The 21,894-nt window shown below is 45.5% G+C and overlaps 1 protein-coding gene and 1 non-coding gene across 2 annotated transcripts; one reads left to right on the forward strand and one right to left on the reverse strand.

Annotated features, from left to right (window-relative positions):
• Window positions 1-706: 706 nt before the first annotated feature.
• Window positions 707-789, reverse strand: Trnal-cag (transfer RNA leucine (anticodon CAG)). The gene has a single exon. It is a non-coding gene; the product is annotated as a tRNA-Leu (tRNA).
• Window positions 790-3,519: 2,730 nt separating this feature from the next.
• Window positions 3,520-17,015, forward strand: LOC128891608 (nose resistant to fluoxetine protein 6-like). Its single transcript, XM_054151228.1, has 13 exons — window positions 3,520-4,829; window positions 7,612-7,808; window positions 8,838-9,046; window positions 12,921-13,159; window positions 13,229-13,399; window positions 13,472-13,565; window positions 13,693-13,812; window positions 13,943-14,108; window positions 14,840-15,015; window positions 15,420-15,549; window positions 15,752-16,069; window positions 16,554-16,723; window positions 16,805-17,015. The coding sequence occupies exons 1-12, from the start codon at window positions 4,376-4,378 to the stop codon at window positions 16,677-16,679; spliced, it is 2,400 nt and encodes a 799-aa protein (XP_054007203.1). The 5' UTR covers window positions 3,520-4,375; the 3' UTR covers window positions 16,680-16,723; window positions 16,805-17,015.
• The last annotated feature ends 4,879 nt before the right edge of the window (window positions 17,016-21,894 follow it).

Below are 21,894 nucleotides of genomic sequence, written 5' to 3' on the forward strand. Positions count from 1 at the left end.
CAAATACGTCTCCTCCACGCGCGGTCTTCAAACTAATTATGCTATTCGATGCGTTTGCGTTTGCCCTCTATAGAATCGTCCGGCCATCGGCGTCTTTTGCAACGAATTTTTCCGTCTCGTGGGAAAGCACCGATAACCGGGTTCTCAATCGTTAATTTGGAGAAGCTCGCGCCGTCCTCGGGACACGCTATCTCGGTTATGCGTTTTTGCGTTCCACGCGATCGTAGAGATTAATACCGAGGAGTAATTGCGCCTTAGTCGGATCGTCCAGGGTTAATAATTGCTATTGAAAGACGACCTGCGCCACTCCTGGCGTTCCTCGTTCAGCTTCTTTATCGCTTGGACACCGCTCCTTTGATCCTATCTCACCGAGGTCTCCGTGAATAGCGAATTACTCCTGTTTGCGAACATTCGAAAAATCTTCGAGGATATAACGGCCGAGTTGGATGTTCTCGTGTTCCAGGATGACTCGTGCGAATCGTATCGAAAAGCTACACCTTCCGCGAAAAATATAATACCACGAATAAAAGTCGGTAGATAGGGACATTTCGGTAAACTCGACTCGATCTGGTTCCAGCTCGTGATTTCAATTTAAAAGCTACTCGACGCTGAACAGAGATTGTAAAAAGAATTCCAAAAAATATTACGAATATTTGCAATGATCGCAAACGATTCAATTTGTAGATCGCGGTTGTAAAAAAATAATTGTCAGAAGTGGGATTCGAACCCACGCCCACAGAGTGGACTGCGACCTGAACGCAGCGCCTTAGACCGCTCGGCCATCCTGACTTGTTCAGTTTCCTCTGAAATTTTGTACAATTAGTGAACGGTAAGTCTATATTTGGAAATTAAATTTTAAACTTACGTCGATCAATCGGAAAGTCTAATACAATCGTAAATGTTCATGGCTAATATCTAACCCGTTATTAGCGAAAGATTATGATACGAGTTCGCGAGTGAAACTTTCGTATCTATCGTTCGACGTTAAATTTATATTCCCGTTTGCACAGACGCTGGCGTTTACTATTTGTTGTACGGTTTAAAATAGAAGCGTTTACTGTTTATTGTACGATTTAAACTAGAAGCGTTTCGCGATTACTTATTAAAAAATAAAGATAACGTTTGAAAGCGCCGCGAGGCAACGTTGGAAGGTACTACGTGATCCGAAGTGAGTTTCAACGCGGCTGTTTACCATCCATCGGTACCTTCTTTAGCGACCGTAGGATATGAATCATTCTCGAGAATCGTATCCTCGGTATGTACCGCCAAAGGAGAAACTCGATGGCGCGAAAACAGAGACACTCGGAAAACACTTTTTCCTCCGATACGCCTCTGCTTTCACTTCCGCGCGTCAAGGCTGACCCGCGAGCACGTGCATTTCGTATTGTGCTATCTCGTAACCGACCCGACTGCAATTTCTACGCGAGGCTGACCGATAAATTATTGGAATTTCACTTTCGTCGTTCGCGGTTCAACGACGACTCGCGATCCTCTCGAGGATAAACCGCGTCGGATATTTTTCTACCTTCCCGGACGATTCTCCTTAGTAAACCGACGTCGATTCTGCTTCAAAGAAAAATGTTTTATGCACGGTTTAACTCTCGAAGCATTATTCACGTCACCCCGAGATTGTCTTCGAGCCCCGTCGATTCCAGGTTACGCGTGGCTTAAATATACGCGAGATCGACCAGACGGCGTCCGTCGAGCGTCGTTCCCGTTCATATAAAAGAGCCTCGCGGAAGAATGGCGCACCTTCCATTAAAGCGATTTATGTCGTTCAAAGTTACGTCCTCCATTTATTTCGACCCTCAAACGTTGAAGAGTTTCGACCCTCACATTCGCGGTGCGGGATGCGGACATCTTGTTCGGCTCATTGCGTCTAAATTGTACCGCGACCATGAGTAATTAAAATCGTATATCACGACGTCGTTTATCGCGCGTGTCTTCAAAGCAGGCCGAGACAACGGAAGATAATTTTGTTTCGTTCGTTGGAAATATTAAAAAAGTGAAAATATGTCGTAATTACGTAAACTCTTGGAATCGATGGTAAGTTGGTTGGTCGAGGTTTCGAAGTCGTTACAGCGGGGCCTTCGAGATCCAGCTCTTGCTTTCCGAGCAGAGACCGGTTGAGACGTAGCGCGTATGTGCACCCGTGTGTATTCGATCACGTAGAAAGCTCGGTTGCGTAACAGATAACCGGATCTCCTCGAGAAACAGTTTTCGGATCGAAAAACCGACGACGCGACGGAGCCCAGAAAGCGGATGACGAGGGATCGAGAAATTCGGTGAAACTATAAACCTCTTCGGGAGACAAAAATCAGCCGCGAGCGAGAGATCGTGATTCGCGTGCGGCGATTCGATCGGTGCTCGTGTTACGTAAATTACAAATAAAAGTGAAAATATGCGACACCTAGTTTACCTAAACAGAGTTAATGAGCGAACGCGAGAAGCAAAGATTTAAACACAACACGAAAAAGAAAAGGGAACCGTCCGACTTTATTCACATAACGCAAAACTATACCATAGGATCGTTTCCTTTCGCGGCAGAAGTTTGCATACGAGCGCGATTAACAACGATTCGACATTCTAAAGATCGGCGCCGAAAGACCTACAAATACATGAATTAAATTTACAAAATTAATTTTAGAAAGGCGTTTAAGTCCGCTTTCTAGAAGAAGAGAGAGTACCTGAATAATTTTGTTTCCCGTTAGGTTGATCTTAACCTCATTGTGAAATTCCGAATCGATGAGAACAGAAGTTGAAATGTACCATCATAGAAGTTACTATCGATTGTCGAAAAACGACAACGACAGATAATTTTGTTAATTTTACCTAACAATTTTCGTTACTTACATTATAGTGTTTGTTCAGTGGAAAATTACACGTTGCGCGTTGAATCGCGCACGGAGAATTTCTAACGAAGATCCTTCGTGTTTGAAATAAACACATTAAATAAGAAATTACAGATATCCGTTGAAGGAAAGATAAAACGAGGTAGCAAAGAGTCCCTCCGGAGGTAGTAACGCGAACAATAAATTATCTCGATGCCCCCACGCTTTCTACAAACATTGTTAGCGAAGGAAAAAGTATTTGCTTTGCACGTGGAATCTAGAAATTATGGCGTAAGAAACTTCCATACCAGTGTCGTATTACGACGGTAATCTCGCTTAATAATTGTAGCGGCGAAAGTTAATGACTTTCGCAAGAATCGAGGATCGCTTACCGAAGAACGGGAAGAGTCGATCGCAGCGATTCGTGATAGAACTAATCACGAGCTCTAGATCGAAATTCACACCAACGTAGACGTTTCTTAAATTTATCGTTTTCAAAGAAACGTTCAACTTTTTTCGACGGAGTACCAGAGACCACACGTAGAAAGTAGGAAATAGTATTTTCGCGCGGACGAATAAATCGAGACTCGTTTGAAAAAAAATGGTAGTAGGTATATCCGTGAAAATGATTCTAGGTATAATAATAAAATATGGAAAAGTGTTCTCAAGTGTTTCCATTGGCGCGCGCGGCCTTTCGATTTCGATGCGACTTCCTGTCCCAGTGCTGGACTATAAAATGGAGAGCAACGAAAAAAAGAGGTTTCACAAACACGTCGAGTATCTCGTGGCGGTGGTCTACGAGACATATAGAGATAGAGAGTCTTCCGAACGGGACAAGTCGCGCGAACGTTCGGGGACCGTTCGAAGGTAAATACATTTACACCGCGGTAAAGTGCATCGTCGAGAGAAAGGGACCGCTGTCCACGGGTGAACGCGACTGCTAACCTGATTCGCTTCATTCAGTGCGTGATCCTTAGCCTCGTGTGTGCGCGCGTCAATCTTGGTCCTCATCGCGACACTCGTAAGGTTCGACTCTCGCATTCGTTGTAACGAGTCTAACGGTTTCGATAGCGATCGAATCTCCGTTGATCGGTAACTCTGTTGAACGTTGTCGCTGAGAAAGGAAAGGCGCGCGATAACGAAAAAAGGATTCGTCGAAGAGAGTTGAAATGGGAACGTAAATCACGATCGTCGATAATCGAACCGTTCGCCAGGGTGATACGATACATCGTGCCGGCTGGCTAGTGAAAAAAGGAAAGCAAGTCTCTTTCCTTGGTCGTAAACAGTCCGCCGCACCGTCGTTGAGCTCGCGCCAACGACCGACGTCCTCAACCATGCTCGACGATCTAGACAACTGAACGATCCGTGAACGAGAATTAGCCGTCACGTCGAGGAACTCGTTGATCGATGTCATCGTTCGAAATGACGATTGGAACACTCGTCGTGAGAAATCCCTGAAGCGATCGCGAATCGTGCTCGAGAGAAGACGGTCATCGAGATCTTCCTTGGAACAAATATCGTTCGAGCAGGTTAATCTTTCGAAAATGACACCCTTGCTGACTTACTTTCTATTGACGTTGAGCTGCGTCGTCGACACGACGATCGCTAAAGATGGATCGAACATCCTCCGGCTCGGAAAATCGCGGGACAAGATCGCGACCACGACCGAAACGCCTAATTCGAACCTGACCGATTACAAGGATGACAAACTGCCGAAAGAACGCGGACGATTGGTCGGATTCAGCAAGAACAATCCGGAACTCGATTGGAAGAACATTTTGAAAGTGTTTGACGCCAAGGAGGAGGATCGTGCGGATCTAGACGTCGATTTTACGAAGGAGAAGCTCGAGAAAACGGCCAACAGTATCCAGTGGCTGGCGGATATTTACGATCCCTTAAAGTGGTCTAGAGTGCCTGGGAAACTCGACGGCGATTGCAGGACTGACTTGGAATTCTTCTTGAAGTCTCTCAAGGATGGAAAGCCGTGGGCCGCCAAGAGTGAGTAAAAATAAACGCGATTAGAAGACGATCGATACATCGCGCGTCGTTCTTTTCTTTCCATTTCGTTGCCGTTAAATTCATCGTAATCGGGTGAAAGAAAAAGACGTCGATAATTCACCCTTCGTCGCGTATTCACCCTAATTGATAATTCGGCAAAACCGTGTACCGGTCGTTTTATCGAGTCGCCAATCCAGAGAAATTCATGCTCCGTTAAGTTTCCACTGTGTCGCTGGCGGACTCGGTTGCCAAATACCTCATTACTTTGCGAAACTACAATTTACCGCTTCGTAATAGTTATCCAACCGTGTTGCTCTCGTTGCTCCCCTTTCGTTTGTTCCGAAATGCTTTATCGCCGAGGCGCAATTAAAGCAAACGACGACGAAGAGCGCGATCCCAGGATTCCTATTCCTGGAAACACTGTTGCACTGTTTCGCGGTATTCGTTTCGTGCATATCCAATTTTCTCACTTTGTTTGTTTGTGACGCGACGAGAAAGGTCGAATACGAAAGCGTAAATAAGCTCGAGGCACGATTCGGCACAGTTGTCCGCGAGTGCGAGTCAAAATTTCAGCGCGGAGAACTGCGTTTGCGATATTTATCAAAGGATACAAAAAGAGAACGGCTCGGAACGGTCGCCGCGGTGTATCGATCGAAGCTGCAGTCGCAACGCGAAACAAATCGACCTCCATGGCTCTACGGATTTACGATGATTTCCGACAACAACAACTATGGCAGCCAGGTTTATCGATGGCTATGTCGCCGAAATCGAGCGGTATCGCAGTCGAAACCGCACGCGTCGTTAACTTCCTCGCAGCCGAAGTCGACTTCTCGACGCGATGTTATACGTTCCTGGACACCGTTCAACCCCCCAGGGATATACGATCCATCGGTCGATATCAAATATTCAATCGGAATTAGAATCTTCGCTTTCGAGTAAAACGATTCGAAAACGTCGCGGCGTGTACGCGCAGTGGAATGTAGAATACGACGTGACTACGCGTCTGTCCATTACACGCTGTTTCTACTCGCGGACGAGGTGGAAGCAACGGTTTCTCTCGTGCCGCGCTACTTTCCGTTTCTACTTGTACTCGGTGTTTTGTAAACGACGAAAGTAGCGCGGTATTGTCCTTTTTCCGGCCACTTCAACTGTCATTCAAGTTATTTGATTTTGATTTCAAAATTAAATAAAAATAATTCGTATTCGTACGGATAGCTGGTTCGATGTATACGAGAAAGCTACGTGTGTAATTTCCACAACGCCATCGCTTGACAGTTAACGATAATAGAAGGAATATCGATGAAAATTTGAGCAAATATCGAACTTCCGTGTTGTCGGTCCTGTGTCACGGTGCGATCAACGAGAGTTTCGTAATACGTATTTGCTTGTATTCTGTTCGCGCGTTGCACGCGTTTGACGCGATAGTCGACAAACTGGAATTTAACGCGTTAATGGACTCGTACCAACAGCGGTTCCACGAGCAATACCAAACATTGCTCCCGAATAGTACTGTAACGATACAAGAGTTAAGTCAGAAATTACCGAGTAATATTCCATAATGTTCTCCTTAGGCGGGAAATCGCCGAACGATAATCGTATTTTGCAACTCTCTGCTTAAAGTGCCGATGAACTCGAGAAATTACATTTGTAATCGTTGCTCGGCAGGAACGTAAATTACCGTGAAATTACTTTTTGTACCGCGCCAAGTCGAATTAGATGCGCGCTAGATGTTACCTCAGACATAATCTCGGCTGTTACTTTATTTTATGCGTTGAATCGGCTCTGCTTGGCTGGACGCCATTTTGAATCAGCGTCACGTTTCACTGGTTGCAAGTTTTGTCGACTCGCGCGGAGACCATTGGTCGAACGAACGAGCAAAATGCAACTATTTCGCGTGAAACTCGTTCGCGCGAGTCACATGACTTCAAATTTTATCAATCGGACAATCGTTCCACTCGCTCGCTTGGGTCTTCCAAAGCGAAAGGTAACCAACCGATCGGGTATCTTAATTAATTTCGAGGGTAGAAGACGATTACTTTTTTCCTCGAGTTTACATTGCGACGCAAGGTGGTCGGTGATTCCCGCGAAACTGTGTCAAAGAAGTTAGATCCTACTGTCCGGTCGTTGATTCGCTCGTTTATCCGAAGATCGCACTTTCTCTACTCTCGCGACCACCAGCCGGCAGTTTACGTAACTGGCAATGAACCTTCAGGCGTGGTTGGCTCGCGTAACCCAACCCTGGAAAGCTTCGAAAGCTGCGACACCGAAAATTTTGCCTAACCAGGAAGATAATCTTAAACTAAAAGCACGGAATATCGTGAGAATATTTTTATCAAGATGAGCTTTCGTACATACTTGTATCGATACGTCGCAAATAATATGTAAAATATCGAACGGTTATCCTTGCATCGATCGTGTTCCTCTCGCGGGACTCGCGATACAACTCTGTGGCAGTTACACGATTCACGGGTACGCATCCACCGTGTCAGGCTTCGAGCATCTTTTCGAGTTCTTTCGAGCATCGAAAACTTTTCGAACAGTAGAAATCTCTTTCGTTCGAAAGTATGACTTTCACCGAGCGGCTCGTGAAATACTTCGTACGGATTGCGATGAAAGAACAATACCAAACGCTTTTATCGCTCGAATCTAAAAAGTACTCTCTTTAGAGACGTAGATAATCGTAGGTTACTTTAATTATCGTGCTTACGTAAACAAGCTACATTTACGTTTTTTCTCCTACGAATCAAATAAAATGCATGCTCGTTTTATTCATGTTTTCCAGTGTCGGACGCAAGCGGTCGTTACTCGTCGCAATTTCATTTCGGAAACGGATTTTGGCTCGGCTCGAGAAGTCTCTGCCGAGAGGTGAACTCCACCCACGAAAAAGTTGACATGAGAATCGACGACAAACCACCTTATCCGATCAATTTCCACGTAGCTAAAATGTATCTGACTTTGCCGCAGGAGTTCGAAATTTCCGTAAGTATCCCTGTCTCGTTCGCCTAGCGAATCTTTAAATTTAGCGCACGTGGCTGCTTCCTGTCAAAAAAAAAAAAAAATGGAAAGAACAAAAGCGTTAATGTTATCAACTCCGAACCAAAAAGTTCGAACCAAGTGTCGAGGTTGTCGGCAGCTTTAATCGCATTCGAAGCACTTTGAATGTTTCGAACAGCTGCTGGCCAAACTTTATCCCAGCAAGAGACCGTAAGTTTTGGCGTTTCCGCTAATCAGATTATGCGACGCTTTATATCTCGCAATTATCCAGAAACAGCGTCGTGGTTTGCAGCTACCGTTTTTTACGAGAGGCATTTCGAGGAAGTTTCCTTATTAATAAACGCACGGCTCGCGCTGGAAGCCTCGTAGCTTGGGATACATTTAAGGAAATTGAAATTAAAGCGAGCGTACGAGAAGCGGGATGCGGAAAAGCGAAATAGATGTCGTCGGCCAACGCGAGAAAAGCCTGAATAATCGAGACGCATATTTCGCCATTTCGGCTCGGTACTGAATCGTTTTGTCGCTTAAATTAACCTTAACGCTCTCGCGTATGAAAGTTTCGAAGGTAGAAGAATGGACACTTGAAAGGAAGTTGTCCCTGCTTCCAAGTCTGTTGAAACGCAACGGTCGCGAAACTCGGAACCGCGTAGGATCTGCACTTTTCGCAGGCGAATAGGAATCCTCTGATCTAAGAAGGATTATCTAAGGCCGAATCGCGAAAAGTCAGGTGGAATAGGAAATGCGACGGAAGAGAAGAGCGAAAACCTCGAAGCATAACGTACAATGAGAGAAATTTTCAAGTCGAATCTCGAGCGTAATTGAAGATACCAGCTGGTCTTCTTTGAATTAACGCATCGATTCATGGTAAACAGTATCTACGGCAGCGGGTAACGAAGTTAACGAGATCGCTACGAGTCGAAAGAGTTAGCTAGACGTTTTATACGGGCAAAATTGTTGGTCAGTTGACGGTGCTGGAGCCTGGTCGTAAAACGAATGATTTTACTTTACTTTCAGAGAAGGCAAGTATTTTTGGGTCTCTGTCTGCCGGCTACGTGTAACCGGACGTCGCTGACCTCGATGCTGAAAGCTAGCGCGGATCGAGTCGAACTGGAAGGCAATTCGACTTATCGATCGACCGGCCCGAAGATTCACATCGTCGAGGTGAAACCTGTGCCTTCGAGCAATTACAGTCCTTGGCGCGATCCCAAGTTGTATGTCCTCTCGTAAGTAATGCAAAAACTTTTCCTCCGCGGTACCCCGTAAATCAGCAGCGTAAACCAAATTTTCGAACCGTTCTTCGGTCGATAATAGCCCTACGCAGGACCCCGTAGCGATAACTCTGTCCATAACTGTGCCAAAATCGACTCGATTCTCGAGCACTCTCCGAGATAAAACCGTTTAATTTGCAAAATAATTTCCCGAAACGCTTCCTGAATATTCTGAAACGTGTCATGCTCGCGTGCCACTTAAACGAAAGCAGTTACGTACCTACTTTACAACACGACACACGGGAGAAAAGAAACGCGCGAGTACTCTCTTATCCGTACGGCCGCGTACCTCGTTAAACTTTCCTCCTTTCAGAGGCTGTGTTAACAACGTCGAACACACCATGGCAGCATTTTTAGTTACGCGATTACGGTAAAAGTTTATAATTCGCCCCGTTGAGCAGAATGAAACGTAATTTTCGGGCGGTGCACGCTGGTCCAGAATTAAGTTCTAACGATTATTTATGATTCGCGATTAATTTTTGTTTACAGTTCACCGTGCAACGTTCCAAGTTAACATCAACGGCGCGTCGATCGTGGCTCGATAAACGCATTCGTTATTACTTCCGATCGTATTAATTCTGTACATTCGCTCTCCCGACAACGTTGGACCGTCCAATGGCCGATCGCTGTGCATAAATGCACATGGGCGCTCACGTGCACAACACACATTTCGTACTTTCTTCCGAGATGAAATTCCTGCTCTTACATAACGGTCGACGAAAACGCGGATTTCAGACGCGTCTTCCTTGCGCAACCAAGAAAATTCCCAACGACTCGAAATCCGAGTTTTCGTTACACGCGAAACGTCCATCTTGCGAGAACAAACTCGAACGCAACGCAAAAAATGCGTTACCCTTCTCGTTCTACTTTCGACAAATTAGGGGAAAGAAACGATTTGCACGATCGAACACGCCCGACTGTAACATTATGCAACCCGTGTGTCACGGTTACATCGGAGCGCGACGCAACGCCGATTGCGTAGAGTTTCTAACGAAAAAATTGCTAGACGCGGATCGTCGGTCTACTTGCACAACCTCGCCGTTCATAATTCGTCATGGCGATGGTAGGTATGGTTTTTTGCAAAAGCTACTAGATCGCGAGTTTCGCAACGAAGAGCCGTGGCCGCGTTGCGGCTGGCAACGAGTTCGGTTGAATCTCTACGAAGCGATGTACGATAGTTTCGCGAATCCGTGAAAATGTGACACGCGCTTTTACAGTCTCTATCGTGGTATATCGTAGATACTACCGTTTCGTTTGTCCTGTGCTACCACGATATCGGTTTGTTCGTGTTTGGACACTGAACGTTTCTATTCGAAGAATAACAATTCATCGAGTTTCCACGAGAAATCATACTTTAAAGATTTTCCAACGATTTCTAATTTCTTATAATGTCGAAAGTGGTACGAAACTCGACGGTCTCCGATGTTTCGAAGTGTTTCAAGTAAAGACAGAGTTCGAGCCGAACGGCCATCGTTAGGTGGAAGTATCGATTCGATGAGAATCGGATTAAGCACGAAAGGACGTCCCGATGCCTGGCACCGGCGTAGTTTTACGAGACTTTGCCGAGGATCCGAAGGAAGCTCCGCCTCGCAACGGGAAACTTTAATAGATTTCACGAGACGAAATGTCTCTGCTTGGTTCGCAAAGCTTCGAGTCGCTGCTCTTCGTCGGGTGATTAGCTATGCGAAACGATAAGGAACCGTCGACGACGGTGCTTGTTATTTTATCGTACTCCGTTTAAAAGCATCGAAAGACCAATCTCTCATCGTCGCGCACGTTTCGGATTTGTCGGTGTTTCGCAAAATGTCAAATACTCGTTAACGCCCCGCTCGATATATAAATAGAACATTGCACCTTGCGACGTACTTGCACGCGATACATATTAATTATAAAATAAGATGCAACGCGTTCAACATTCAAGGCGAGTTACAATCTAACGGTCTGATTTCAACGAGATCACACACCTCGACGTGTTCAAGCTACAGGATCGATGTACGATCATGGTTGACCTCCGTTCGATTCGCTTAAAAATTCTCCCGTGCAGCTAAACTTTTTATTTTTTATATATATTCATTTATTCCTACATCTGAAGAAATTCTTCCTAATCGGGTTCGAAACGACTAAAACGTTTGTCGGCAGGTGCATGTGGACGACTGCATGTGTGCCGCGAACGCGTTATGCAAGATCATCGAAAGCCTTCGAGCGTCAACACGTGAAAGTGCCTGGATAATCCTATCGTGCGCATTCCACGCGAATGCGGGCTTCGTTCGATGCGCTGCGATGCTCCTTTCCGAATTTGCGTACAATCGATTTTAATGGCTCGTTTACGGTAAAATTGTCACCGGTACAGCGTTCACGCTAAATCCGCGAGCCACGCTCGCCGGGGAATTCCAGTTATAAAGGTGGCTTAAATCGAATCACGGTTCGAGCCTTTTTAAACTTTATGCTTCCAACGAACAACGAATCGAAAGTATTTTTATTTTTCGAACACGGACGATAGCAATGTAGCTTAGGCGAAGAAGCATCCCCTAGAAAAGTAAACGCGATGCACAATTCTTAAACGTTCATTGCCCTCGTAATAGTTACATTAAACCGCCACTCACTCAGAAATGGATGAAGGAGCTTCCGCGTAACCTCGCGCGTCGCTCTGATACGAGTGACACGACGCGACGGCGATGGTTAACGCGTTAACACGTTCGCTACCATCCGTCACGTGCGCGTGACGCGTCGATTTTCACGAGAGACGGGTGTCACGTATCACTCGTTTGCTGCAACAATGACGTTAGTCCACATTTAACGTTATTACCAGAAAATTAACGATAAAGGAACATTCGTGGCCAGTATTTAAAGACAGAAGAAACCGGACACGAGAGTTGTATATATTTAAAAAAAAAGCAACCGCGGTCGTTCGGCCGGATGCGAAACGTGAATTGTCGGTTCCAACATCGAGTACGTATAATGACGGTGATCGAGAGATACCTGGAAGCACCTGAATCCACTTTCACCCCCTTATTATTGACGTTTCGACAGGTTAGGAGGTTCGGGGTGCGGATACATCCAACGTCGCGTCGGCGTCGGCATCGGTTCCTCGTGATTCGACTTCGGCCGTCTGGTTTCTCTCGGGGGATGCTAGCTGCACGGTGCAATTTACGGATAAATTGAAAATTTGTACCGCATCGTAGTCGTTACAGTCTCGTGGGATTCGGGAGGATAGAAAAAGTATAGGAGGAACGATCTCCAATCCGATGCAGTTCCCGATAAGCAATCCGTTAAAGAACCAGGGCTCTTACCTAAAACCTCGAAAAGACGTACAAGTCCAGGATTTATTTTTCGAACAAATTCTTGTGCTTTGCGTTTGCAGATATAGAGTAATTTATTTCTGGACACAGTAATTGGATACGCAGATGTGTACATTCGACTGGACCCATTTTAAGGATTAGCTTTCCCTACGTAGTCAAATATACCACGGCGACTATTATTACTATTTTGAAAAAGGGTTTTAAAACCACGGAACGGAAGCAACATTTTGTCCGATATATCTTCTTATAAACCGACCGGCAACCGATAAACATTATTTTACGGGAAATCTGATTTATCGCTGGAATGTAATTTCCCTCGGTTGGTTAATCGTGTTTCGAGCCAATCGACGAAACGCTGCGGAAAAATAACGTCGGAGAGGAAATACACGGCGAAAGAAAGTCCAAGTTATGGTTGTTAATTCCATGTTGTAATTTTCGCATCGGTATATCGTTTTATTCCTGTATGGCCGTTTAGAATTTGGAAGATCCTTTGACTCGAGCGGTAGCATTAAGCGGTGTTATGTTTTTAGAGGAATCGGAGGAGCGGTAATTTTGCTGATGGTGTGCGCCACGATCTACGAATACAACTTTACGCCAAACGTCATGGACATCGAATCCTCGAGCGTGTCGAACAATAACGAGAGGCTCGACAATTTCTCCAACAAAAACTTGAATCAGGATCGCCGAATATCCATGGGTCAAGAGGAAGGAGAAGAAAAGAGCCTGCAGAAAGATCTGCCGGAACAAGCAAACAAGAAAGATAAGAGAGGTGCTGGATTCGATCCTCCTTATTCGAATCCTTTCTTCGACAGGATTTTTATCCGTTTATTTTCCTCAGGACTTTGGTTAACGTGCCTGGCTGCTTTTAATCCTATTTCGAACGGAAGCAAAATCCTCAGCACCGAGCCTGCGGCTAGAGAGAATTTGACTTGTCTGCACGGACTACGAGTGTTCTCGCTGGGCTGGGTCGTCATGGTGCACACCTATCTCCAGGTGTACGCTATCGCAGGTAAAATTACTTCTCTTTTCGAAATCGACGCGATAATCGTCGAATCGATGAAAATAAAATCGGGATTTACAGAGAACAAGACGTTGCGCACGGTGACCGAGCGGAACTTCATGTTCCAGACGATCAGCAACGCCACCTTCTCCGTGGACACATTCTTCTTCATCAGGTAAGAACGACGAAACATTCTCGCGCGTCGTGTACAATGATCGCACGGTACAATATGTACATAGAAAAGTTAACTAAGACTATTATAGAAGTGTTGGCGTGTAACGTTACTCGGAGGATTCTTTCAGCGGTTTACTGGTTACGATCCTTTTCTATCGATCCGCCGGGAACTTGAAGAGCGACAACAGCACCTTCCTGAAGACGTGTTTCACCAAATTTATCATCATGATTCTCTACAGATTCATCAGGTGAGCGGTGACATTGAAAAATGTGAGAACAAGTATGTCTAGTTTTGTCGATTGTAAGAGCAAGCAATGAACCATTTATATTCCGTGAAAATGTGAAATGTGAACGTTAATTCGATTTCTTTTCGCCAAGGTTAACCCCGGCGTACCTCTATGTTCTGGGAATGAACGAGATCGCCATAAAACAAGCTCAAGCAACGACCGTTTTCTTTCCCGTGATCATCGATGACGTGACGTGCGAAAAGTTCTGGTGGAGGAACGCGCTCTACATAAACTCGTTGTATCCCCGATCGGAAATGGTAAGAATTTCGTAACGGACCCGCGAAAAGTGGCTCGACGTCTCTAGGTAAAATAATTGGCCCGAAATAATCGCCCTCGACGATCCAGTAATCAGTCTCGACTCGATGGAAAAGATTAAACGAAACGATCTCTCGCGTCGCGGCACAGAGAAGCGAACGCAGCGAAATATCCGGTAGGAAGTACGAGTGAACGGAAGACACCAAACAGCGAAGGTGTCGGAGCTCTCGATCGTTTTCCGATAATTAATTCCATCGTTCGAAGAAAGTTCCAAAGTATCGGGACAACGCGAAGTGCCATCTAACCATCCCAAAATGAATTTCATCGATCATTGAACGGAGTCGGTAGATTCTCGCTTAATTCGCTTCGAGACGTTAACGGATCTCCTCGTCGTTTGTACCTACTAAAGAGAAAAAAGAAATTAAATAATAAAACTCTCGGTACTCTCCTTAGTTCTAACGAATCAGGGCTGACGAAACTCGCTACCCAATGGATTAATCGACCGGTTGAACCGTCGTTGCCGAGAACGAAGTCTATAAAACGCTGTCGGAACGCTTCCACGCGATCAAACTGTTTGCGAGCACGACGTTCGATCCATTAACCTCGCACCTTTCTCGCGTATAGATTTTCCCCGTGCCAAGTATTTTCCGACACTTTCGCAAGGCCGACCCAGTCAGGGCTCGTTGAACCTTGACGCAATTATCCGATGAATACTTGATTAACAACTTTCCAGTGTATGCTGTGGAGCTGGTACATGGCAAATGACACGCAGTTCTACGCTCTCGGAATACTTTTGCTTCTTCTGTCCATTAAATATTTAAAGGCCATCGCAGTCGCTGTTCTTTTCCTGATCGCCTCCTCGTGGTTCACCACCTTCTTCGTGGCCTACACCAACGATTACGTCGCCAGGTAAATCGAGTGTCAAATTCGTTATTAACATTTCTGTTTCATATATACGAACACATCGCAATCCGAATTACATCGTCCAGTAAACGGTAAACGATAATCCAATTTTTAAACGCCCATTTTCGTGTAATTGGTTAATAGAGTAAAAGACTTTGCGACACATGTTCCCTGGGTCGGCTTCCAGTGGACTCTCGAGTATATTGGAAAACGTAACGGCTCATTTCCAATACCTAATAATCGAACACCAAGCTTCTGGTTTCCAGCCGAACCCGACAATGTGCAATAATTTTCTCGTAATTATAGCGACTCGACTGCGCGCCGCGGTTTCCATTTTCTTTCTCGATTGTCTCCGCCAGACGCCGTGTTCCCCCGTAAAACTTTATTCCCTCCGTTTCTTCTTCACCTAGGATTCAAGAACCTTTCGCCCTTTTCGACGAGCTCTACGATAAACCCTGGCTGAGGGCTGGTCCTTACTTCGTCGGCATTATCACCGGCTACATCCTCTTCAGGACGAATTGCAAATTGAAACTGCCGCTGGTAAGTACTTTAAGCCTGGGAAATGGTCGAGTTCGGTTTAACAAAGATCGTAAGGACCAAAAGTTTGCTACTCTCCAGAAGGAGGATTATTTAAAGTCGAGTAGCTTTCCGATTTTCGATGAATATTGTTTATAGTTATCACGGCGACGAGAGACGTCGTCCGAGATGAAATCGAAGACGCTTAATCGAGGTTCTGTTTTAGATAGCGCAAACGATCGGTTGGCTGTTATCGACCGGCGTGATGTTCCTGGTAGTTTACGGTCTATATCCCGGAAATTTAACTGTAGCGACGAGCTCCACGTACGCCGCCTTAGGACACACCGCCTGGGCGTTGGGTGTATCCTTCATAGTGATTCAATGTTGCACCGGATCCGCTCGAATGATCGACAGCTTGCTGTCGCTCCGGCTGATGTTTCCGCTCTCGAGGTTGACTTACTGTGCATACTTGGTGCACCCTGTCATCATGCTGATCACTGTTAGTCAGATGGACGGCCCGTTGCACCTTCACAACGGTCTTGTGGTGAGTCGAGGCAGGCTGGAGGAGGCCTCGTTAAAGTAAACGTTTTCCACTAGACGCGGACCGTCCATAATCCAAACGAGTTTCCTCTCGACACTTTAACGCTCGTTCCGTTCCTTTCCGTTCCTTTCAGTCGACATCCAATTCTTGGAGCGTACAACTTTGCCGCGGTCTCCAACCTTATTCAAAGGCGACCCCTGATTTCCGAAAATTTCAGCGACCGAAATTAATATAGAAAGAGTTTCGTTACCTCTTTTTTTTCAACTAATTCAAAGTTCACCTGCTTCTGGAACTTGATAATCGAATAGATATTAGGCCATTCTATAAGTTCGTGTTGCAGACTGAGCCAATATTTACGACGAATCATACTTTCGCGTCGTTTCTCGAATAGCGGAACATTTGCATTAACGCAAACGTTCGCGGTGAATCGAAGTATGGTCGCGGCAATGGGTTCGAGGCGAGTCTGAAGGTTTGTTTGCTTTTTAAGCTGATCCTGTATCTCGGCAATCTCGTCGCTTCGTACTTGACGTCGTTCTGCATTTCTATCGCGCTCGAAGCGCCCGTAGTCAATCTGCTAAAGATTGCTTTTATCTCGAAGAAGAGGATAAGGTAGAAGGAAAAGTTGGAAAGCGCTCTATCGCGCGATCAACGCGGACGGTGAGTAACGGACGTTTTCGATTGATTCGACGATAAACGTATTATTAAAAAAAACATTGTCGATCAACTTTTGTTTCTCAGGAAATATTTGTAGTCCTTCGACGAAGGGAGCCCCGTTCCAGGACGGTCTGGCGCACGTTTTCAGGATAGAATAGTCGACCTCCGCGTGTTCATCGGGAAAAGGTTGTTCGACGACGCCGACGTTCGATTCGGTCGCAAAACACGGAACTCAACGCCTACCCATTCTGCGAATATTCATCGCGAACGATGATCCCCGTATCGACGATGCGCTCACGTGGCAAAACACGAATCGCTACCGAAGAATTGTTTTTATATTTCTTTCGTACCGTTAAGGTCTCCTTTTGTAAAGTATGCGTGTGAATATAGCGATACAGCATCCGATACTAATTAAAAGAGTTCGAAATGTATCTTCCCCTTTCAAGCAAAGATATCAGCGGCTTAATTAGCGAGCTTTATTCTCTGTTTCGCAATGCAGCTGCGTTGTTCGTCCAATACTCGATGAATGGAAAATATTCGTTACCTCGATACAGCGTTAAACTTTGTTTCCGTAAAATTTAATTCAGAAATGTTGTGACGGGGCTCTTTTACTCGGTCCGGCAAGTGGCGAGCCGTAATTTTTATCGAGAGACGCGTTCATTTTTCGACAACGAAAAAACGAGCAAAGGGGAACCTTTATCGCCGGCGTGTGTGTTTCTCGAAGCATCACGCAGCGACCGTAACTCGATGGAACAAAGCGTTTTTTCCAGCCAAAGCGGCAACCTTGCCAAGGACGACGAAAACTAAATTAAAAGCCTTCGACTCGATTGCTTTACGAAATAAAAATTTAACCGAGGTAAAAGAGTTCGTTTGTCGTATGCATTTTTTTGCACATCGCGCCGTTTCTGTGAAATTTTACTCAACGAATTACGTAACTTTGTAGATTCGTTGCTACGACCTCGGTTTCTCTTCCTGTGTATATATTGCCCGTATACGCCTGTTTGGATATCGAATAAAGTTTTCGAGAAAAATGGAGAAAATGAAAAGGAAGAGGAATTACCCAATGCTAAATAACGTTGTTTGCGCGTCGAAGCTGCGGAGCTGTGATAATCCTATTGCTGATATTAATACGTTTTTACGTATTCGGTTGCAGTTGACTAACGATAAGCTGGTCTATAACGTTCCGATCGATAGACCTGAAACGAAGATAGCTTTACGAGCGTTGCGAATAGGTAATTCAAAGCGGTCTCGATGACTAGGTCAGGGGTTAAGCGTGACATATTGAAACTCGGTTTCACGATTCCACAGGATCAGCAGAGCACGCGGACCCACAGAAAGAACGGTACTGGTTTGCCGGGAATGCAGTCGCTTTCGTATCGTCGCGCGAACATCATCGGATCAACGGTGCAAGCGTAAAAGAGGAATGCGATAACGTAACTGGACGTGGCGTCGAGTCGATCGATGCCGTATCAATCGTCTTCGTATCGAACGACGTACCGAAACCGTATCCGTATGTTCGGAAGTTCGATTACATCCGTGACATCGTGACAAGGACGTCTAGCGTTACCTTTGTGAAAATATTCACCGTTTTCTCTGCGTTGCTCGGAAGATGGAACACGGGACGATTTCGTATTCGCTTTGCTCCAATAATTTCACGAAAAGTTCCCGAATACGCGATGCGAGAGGATTTATACGCGAAACGTTATCCGGGACAAGGAGTTTCAGACTCGACTACTACCACGGAACTTCACGAATCGTTGGTAATTTTTAAACGAGAATGAAAAAAGAAGATGTGGCAACGTTTGTTGGGACGCGGAAAGGACCTGGACCGCAGAGGGCTAACGAACCAAAGCGGAGGCAAACTAATCGAAACCTCGTGTCTCAGCAAAGTATCGAAAACACAAGGTATCGGATGTGCTATCGAAGAGATTTGTGTCAGCGCAAGCGCGGCCAATGTGCCGCGCGGCAAGAGTCGCGTTTTCGCGATCAGTCGGCCTAAAGCTGCCGCAGCTCGAACACGCGAAACAGGAGTCGAGTCGGATTGTTTCCTTCGAAAGACACGAGGTTCCGTTCAGTCGCGTCCAATCGTCACCGAAAGTGTCATCGCAGTCCACTCGATAAAGAAAACCCGACGAAACACGTCGTACGATCGCAAGCAAAAAACCTGTAATTGTCGATGCTCTGTCGTTTCCTTTTCGCGAAGGGAGCTCAAAAGAATTTGATCGATTTCGACCAAGCGACGAGCTGTCATGATTTTTGCTTGTAAGCGGACCGTATTGGCTTTACCCGAAGAACCGTGGGACGGAAGACACGATTAATCGTCCGTGGATAGCGGAACAGACGGCTGCGAGAAATTCGGTCGTGCGGAGGCATCTCGAAGAGGACGAGAACGTGACTCGACTCGACTCTACTCAACGCGAAGGGACGAGATCGACGAACTTGCTGCCAGCGGCAGACTTGCCGAGATATACGCGGACACCGTACGTCGTCGCAACGCCGCCAGGAGGAAATCAATGTTCACCGTTCTATCTTTCGACGACGTTAAATTGATACCATTGAAGAGAAACACGCGTAGATCGAAGGAACAAAATAGTCAAACGCGATTCTACGGTTAATATTACGTTCGAAATGTGATTCAACTAAACGTTTTCTGCCATTAGCATCTCGAAGATTAAATCGAAGAATATTCTGTGACGTGAATACACGGCACACTGATAGTTATTAAATCACGCGGACAGATTTGACCGTATCGCGTGTAAAGACATTCGTTTTATCGCGACGAAGCGGCACGGGTTCGCTTAATCCAATCGTGGAACTTTCGATCTAGATATTCCCGCGTGTGGCCTACTAATGTCCTCTGCGTGAAAAGAAGATCGAGCAAGTACAATCGAGGAAACGATGAACCACCGGAGGTTTAACCTTGTTACCATCGAGAAAACGTACAAAGCGCGTGGATCTCTGCCAATTTCCAGTGCGTAAATCGCTTCTGCCCCAGGTAAAACTCGCAGAGGTGCAACGAATTGCTCGCGATACTTCATCGTTACGTTGTCGCGCTCTTTCATTAAGGCGAGCGTACGTACGGAATGAACGGTTTTCAAATGTTTCAAAAGAACGACGCAGTCTGCTTGCAGTCGGTTGATTGAACAATTCATTTCTTTATTCGTGGTAATATCGTCGATGCATCCGGCGCATCCACGCACGGTCGTTAAAATAGGCTGGCGTATATACGAACTTTCACCACTTCATTTTTAAATCTAGGAAGACTCCTCCATCGACCAAGGCGATCACGATCGTAGGTGCTAGATTAAGACGTTTCGGAATAGAGGTGTAATCGTACAGATCATAGCTCGCGTGTTTCGTGTCGCTTGCATGCATGCAACCCAGGACGATTTTATATTTTTTCCTGTCCATCCTCCCCGTTGAAATACCGCCAACTATTCGGAGTTTTGCTCGACCCGTTCGTTCAGATGTATGAGCTTTCGATAGCCAACTCGAACGTCAATTCACCACACCGAACGGTTCGGACGGACCAGTCGTTCATTGTTCCCTATCGGAGCTGCTGACCTATCGATAATACACGATAATTGAGGTAAACGTATTCGATCGTTCAATTTTCGCGAAAATTCACTATTCCATTGATCGTTACTGCCAACCACTGGCTAATATTTTCCGTTTTCGCCGTCGAACTGTAACCAAGAGAGCCGACGAGACAATTTACCATCGAAATCGTTCATTTCCGTGAATAACTGCAAGAGGAAATCGCGTGACGCTTATTTGTCATCTGTAGCGTTCAAATCTGTCGGATTATCGACTCTCCGTATCGATTTGAGTCGTCTCCGTTTCCAGAGCTGCGTCAGCGGTCAGTTTATTCGGAGATTTAGAGTCGTCTGATTCTGTCGAGATTAAATTCCCCGCTAGAACGACGATACGGGACGCGTGGCAATCGAATTTCGCAGCGTCGAAGACGTAACATGTCGCGTTTCAACGCTTTCAAACGTGCACCTGTATTTCTACCGGAGCTCCTTTCGACCAGATATTCGACGATTACCAACAACACCGCGTGGGGCTGCTCCTGGAAATCGATATTCCAAAGTCGAAGCTGCAATTTCGAATACGAGTTTACGTTAAATTTTGTCTCGATTAGGAAATATGAAATATGAAATACTGTGAGCGGTGGTTTTTAGCAATTCTCTCCTGCATCGCGGCTTTAATTCAATTATACCGTATTCGACCGCTCCCATTCTTTCAAGCCGTGCAAAATCGATACTCAGCCGGAGAAGAGAGTCGTCTGAATATTATTGCGCGAGCCCACCGCGGACAGAATCACCATTCGAAGTTAATTTAACCGAAGCTAGTTTAACTAATTAAGCTAAGCAGTCAGGAATTAAGGGGTACGATGCGGTTGAATTTAACGTTTCGATACCGATAATTTCGCGTTCGTCTCGTGTTTCAAAATGGTTTCGCGCTGCTAGCTTGGATTCCCTACGAGTAAAATTTCATCTAGAATTGATCGCGCCGGGTTCGTCGGGTTAACGAAACGCGAAATACGGATCTGGAGTTTAGATCCCCTTTTCATACTCCGGGGCATCATTTCCATCCAAGGAACAGAAAAAAAATGTTCGACCTCGGCCCCAATTTTCGAGGGATCCACCCTTGTATCGAATAAATCACCTGGCCGCGTCATCTTTTCAACGATTTCGACACGAAAACTAGCAGAATATCGAAAGAAGAGCTTACATAAATTTCGTCAGGGGACAAGGAAAAGAACGTCGTCGAATATCGAGTCCCGTTGCTCTTTTACGGATATTATTTCATTTCGCGAATCTACAATTCCAGCAAAGAAGCTGGTATGATTGATTTCAGTTTCGTTATTTTCCGAAAATTTTACGTCCTCTGTCGAAAAAAATGCTCAATACACGTGCAGCGTAATTGGATCGGAAAATGGTCGCGATACTATTAATTTTTAAACCGAGTATATGTACGTAACTGTGTAAATTCGAAACTTTTTTACAAGTTTTCATTCATCTCCAATTCAAATGTAACTCTGTAGCTCCGTGCGTATAAAATTCAGCCTTTTTGCGTTTCGTGTAAAACAATAGTCGGCTGGGGGTAAACAAAAAGAAACAATAACTAAGTCGCGGGAGTTGAATTTCCCTTAGACTACAACGGAGTTT

Source organism: Hylaeus anthracinus, unplaced genomic scaffold (assembly GCF_026225885.1).
Source record: "Hylaeus anthracinus isolate JK02 unplaced genomic scaffold, UHH_iyHylAnth1.0_haploid 12002, whole genome shotgun sequence".
Taxonomy (NCBI): domain Eukaryota; kingdom Metazoa; phylum Arthropoda; class Insecta; order Hymenoptera; family Colletidae; genus Hylaeus; species Hylaeus anthracinus.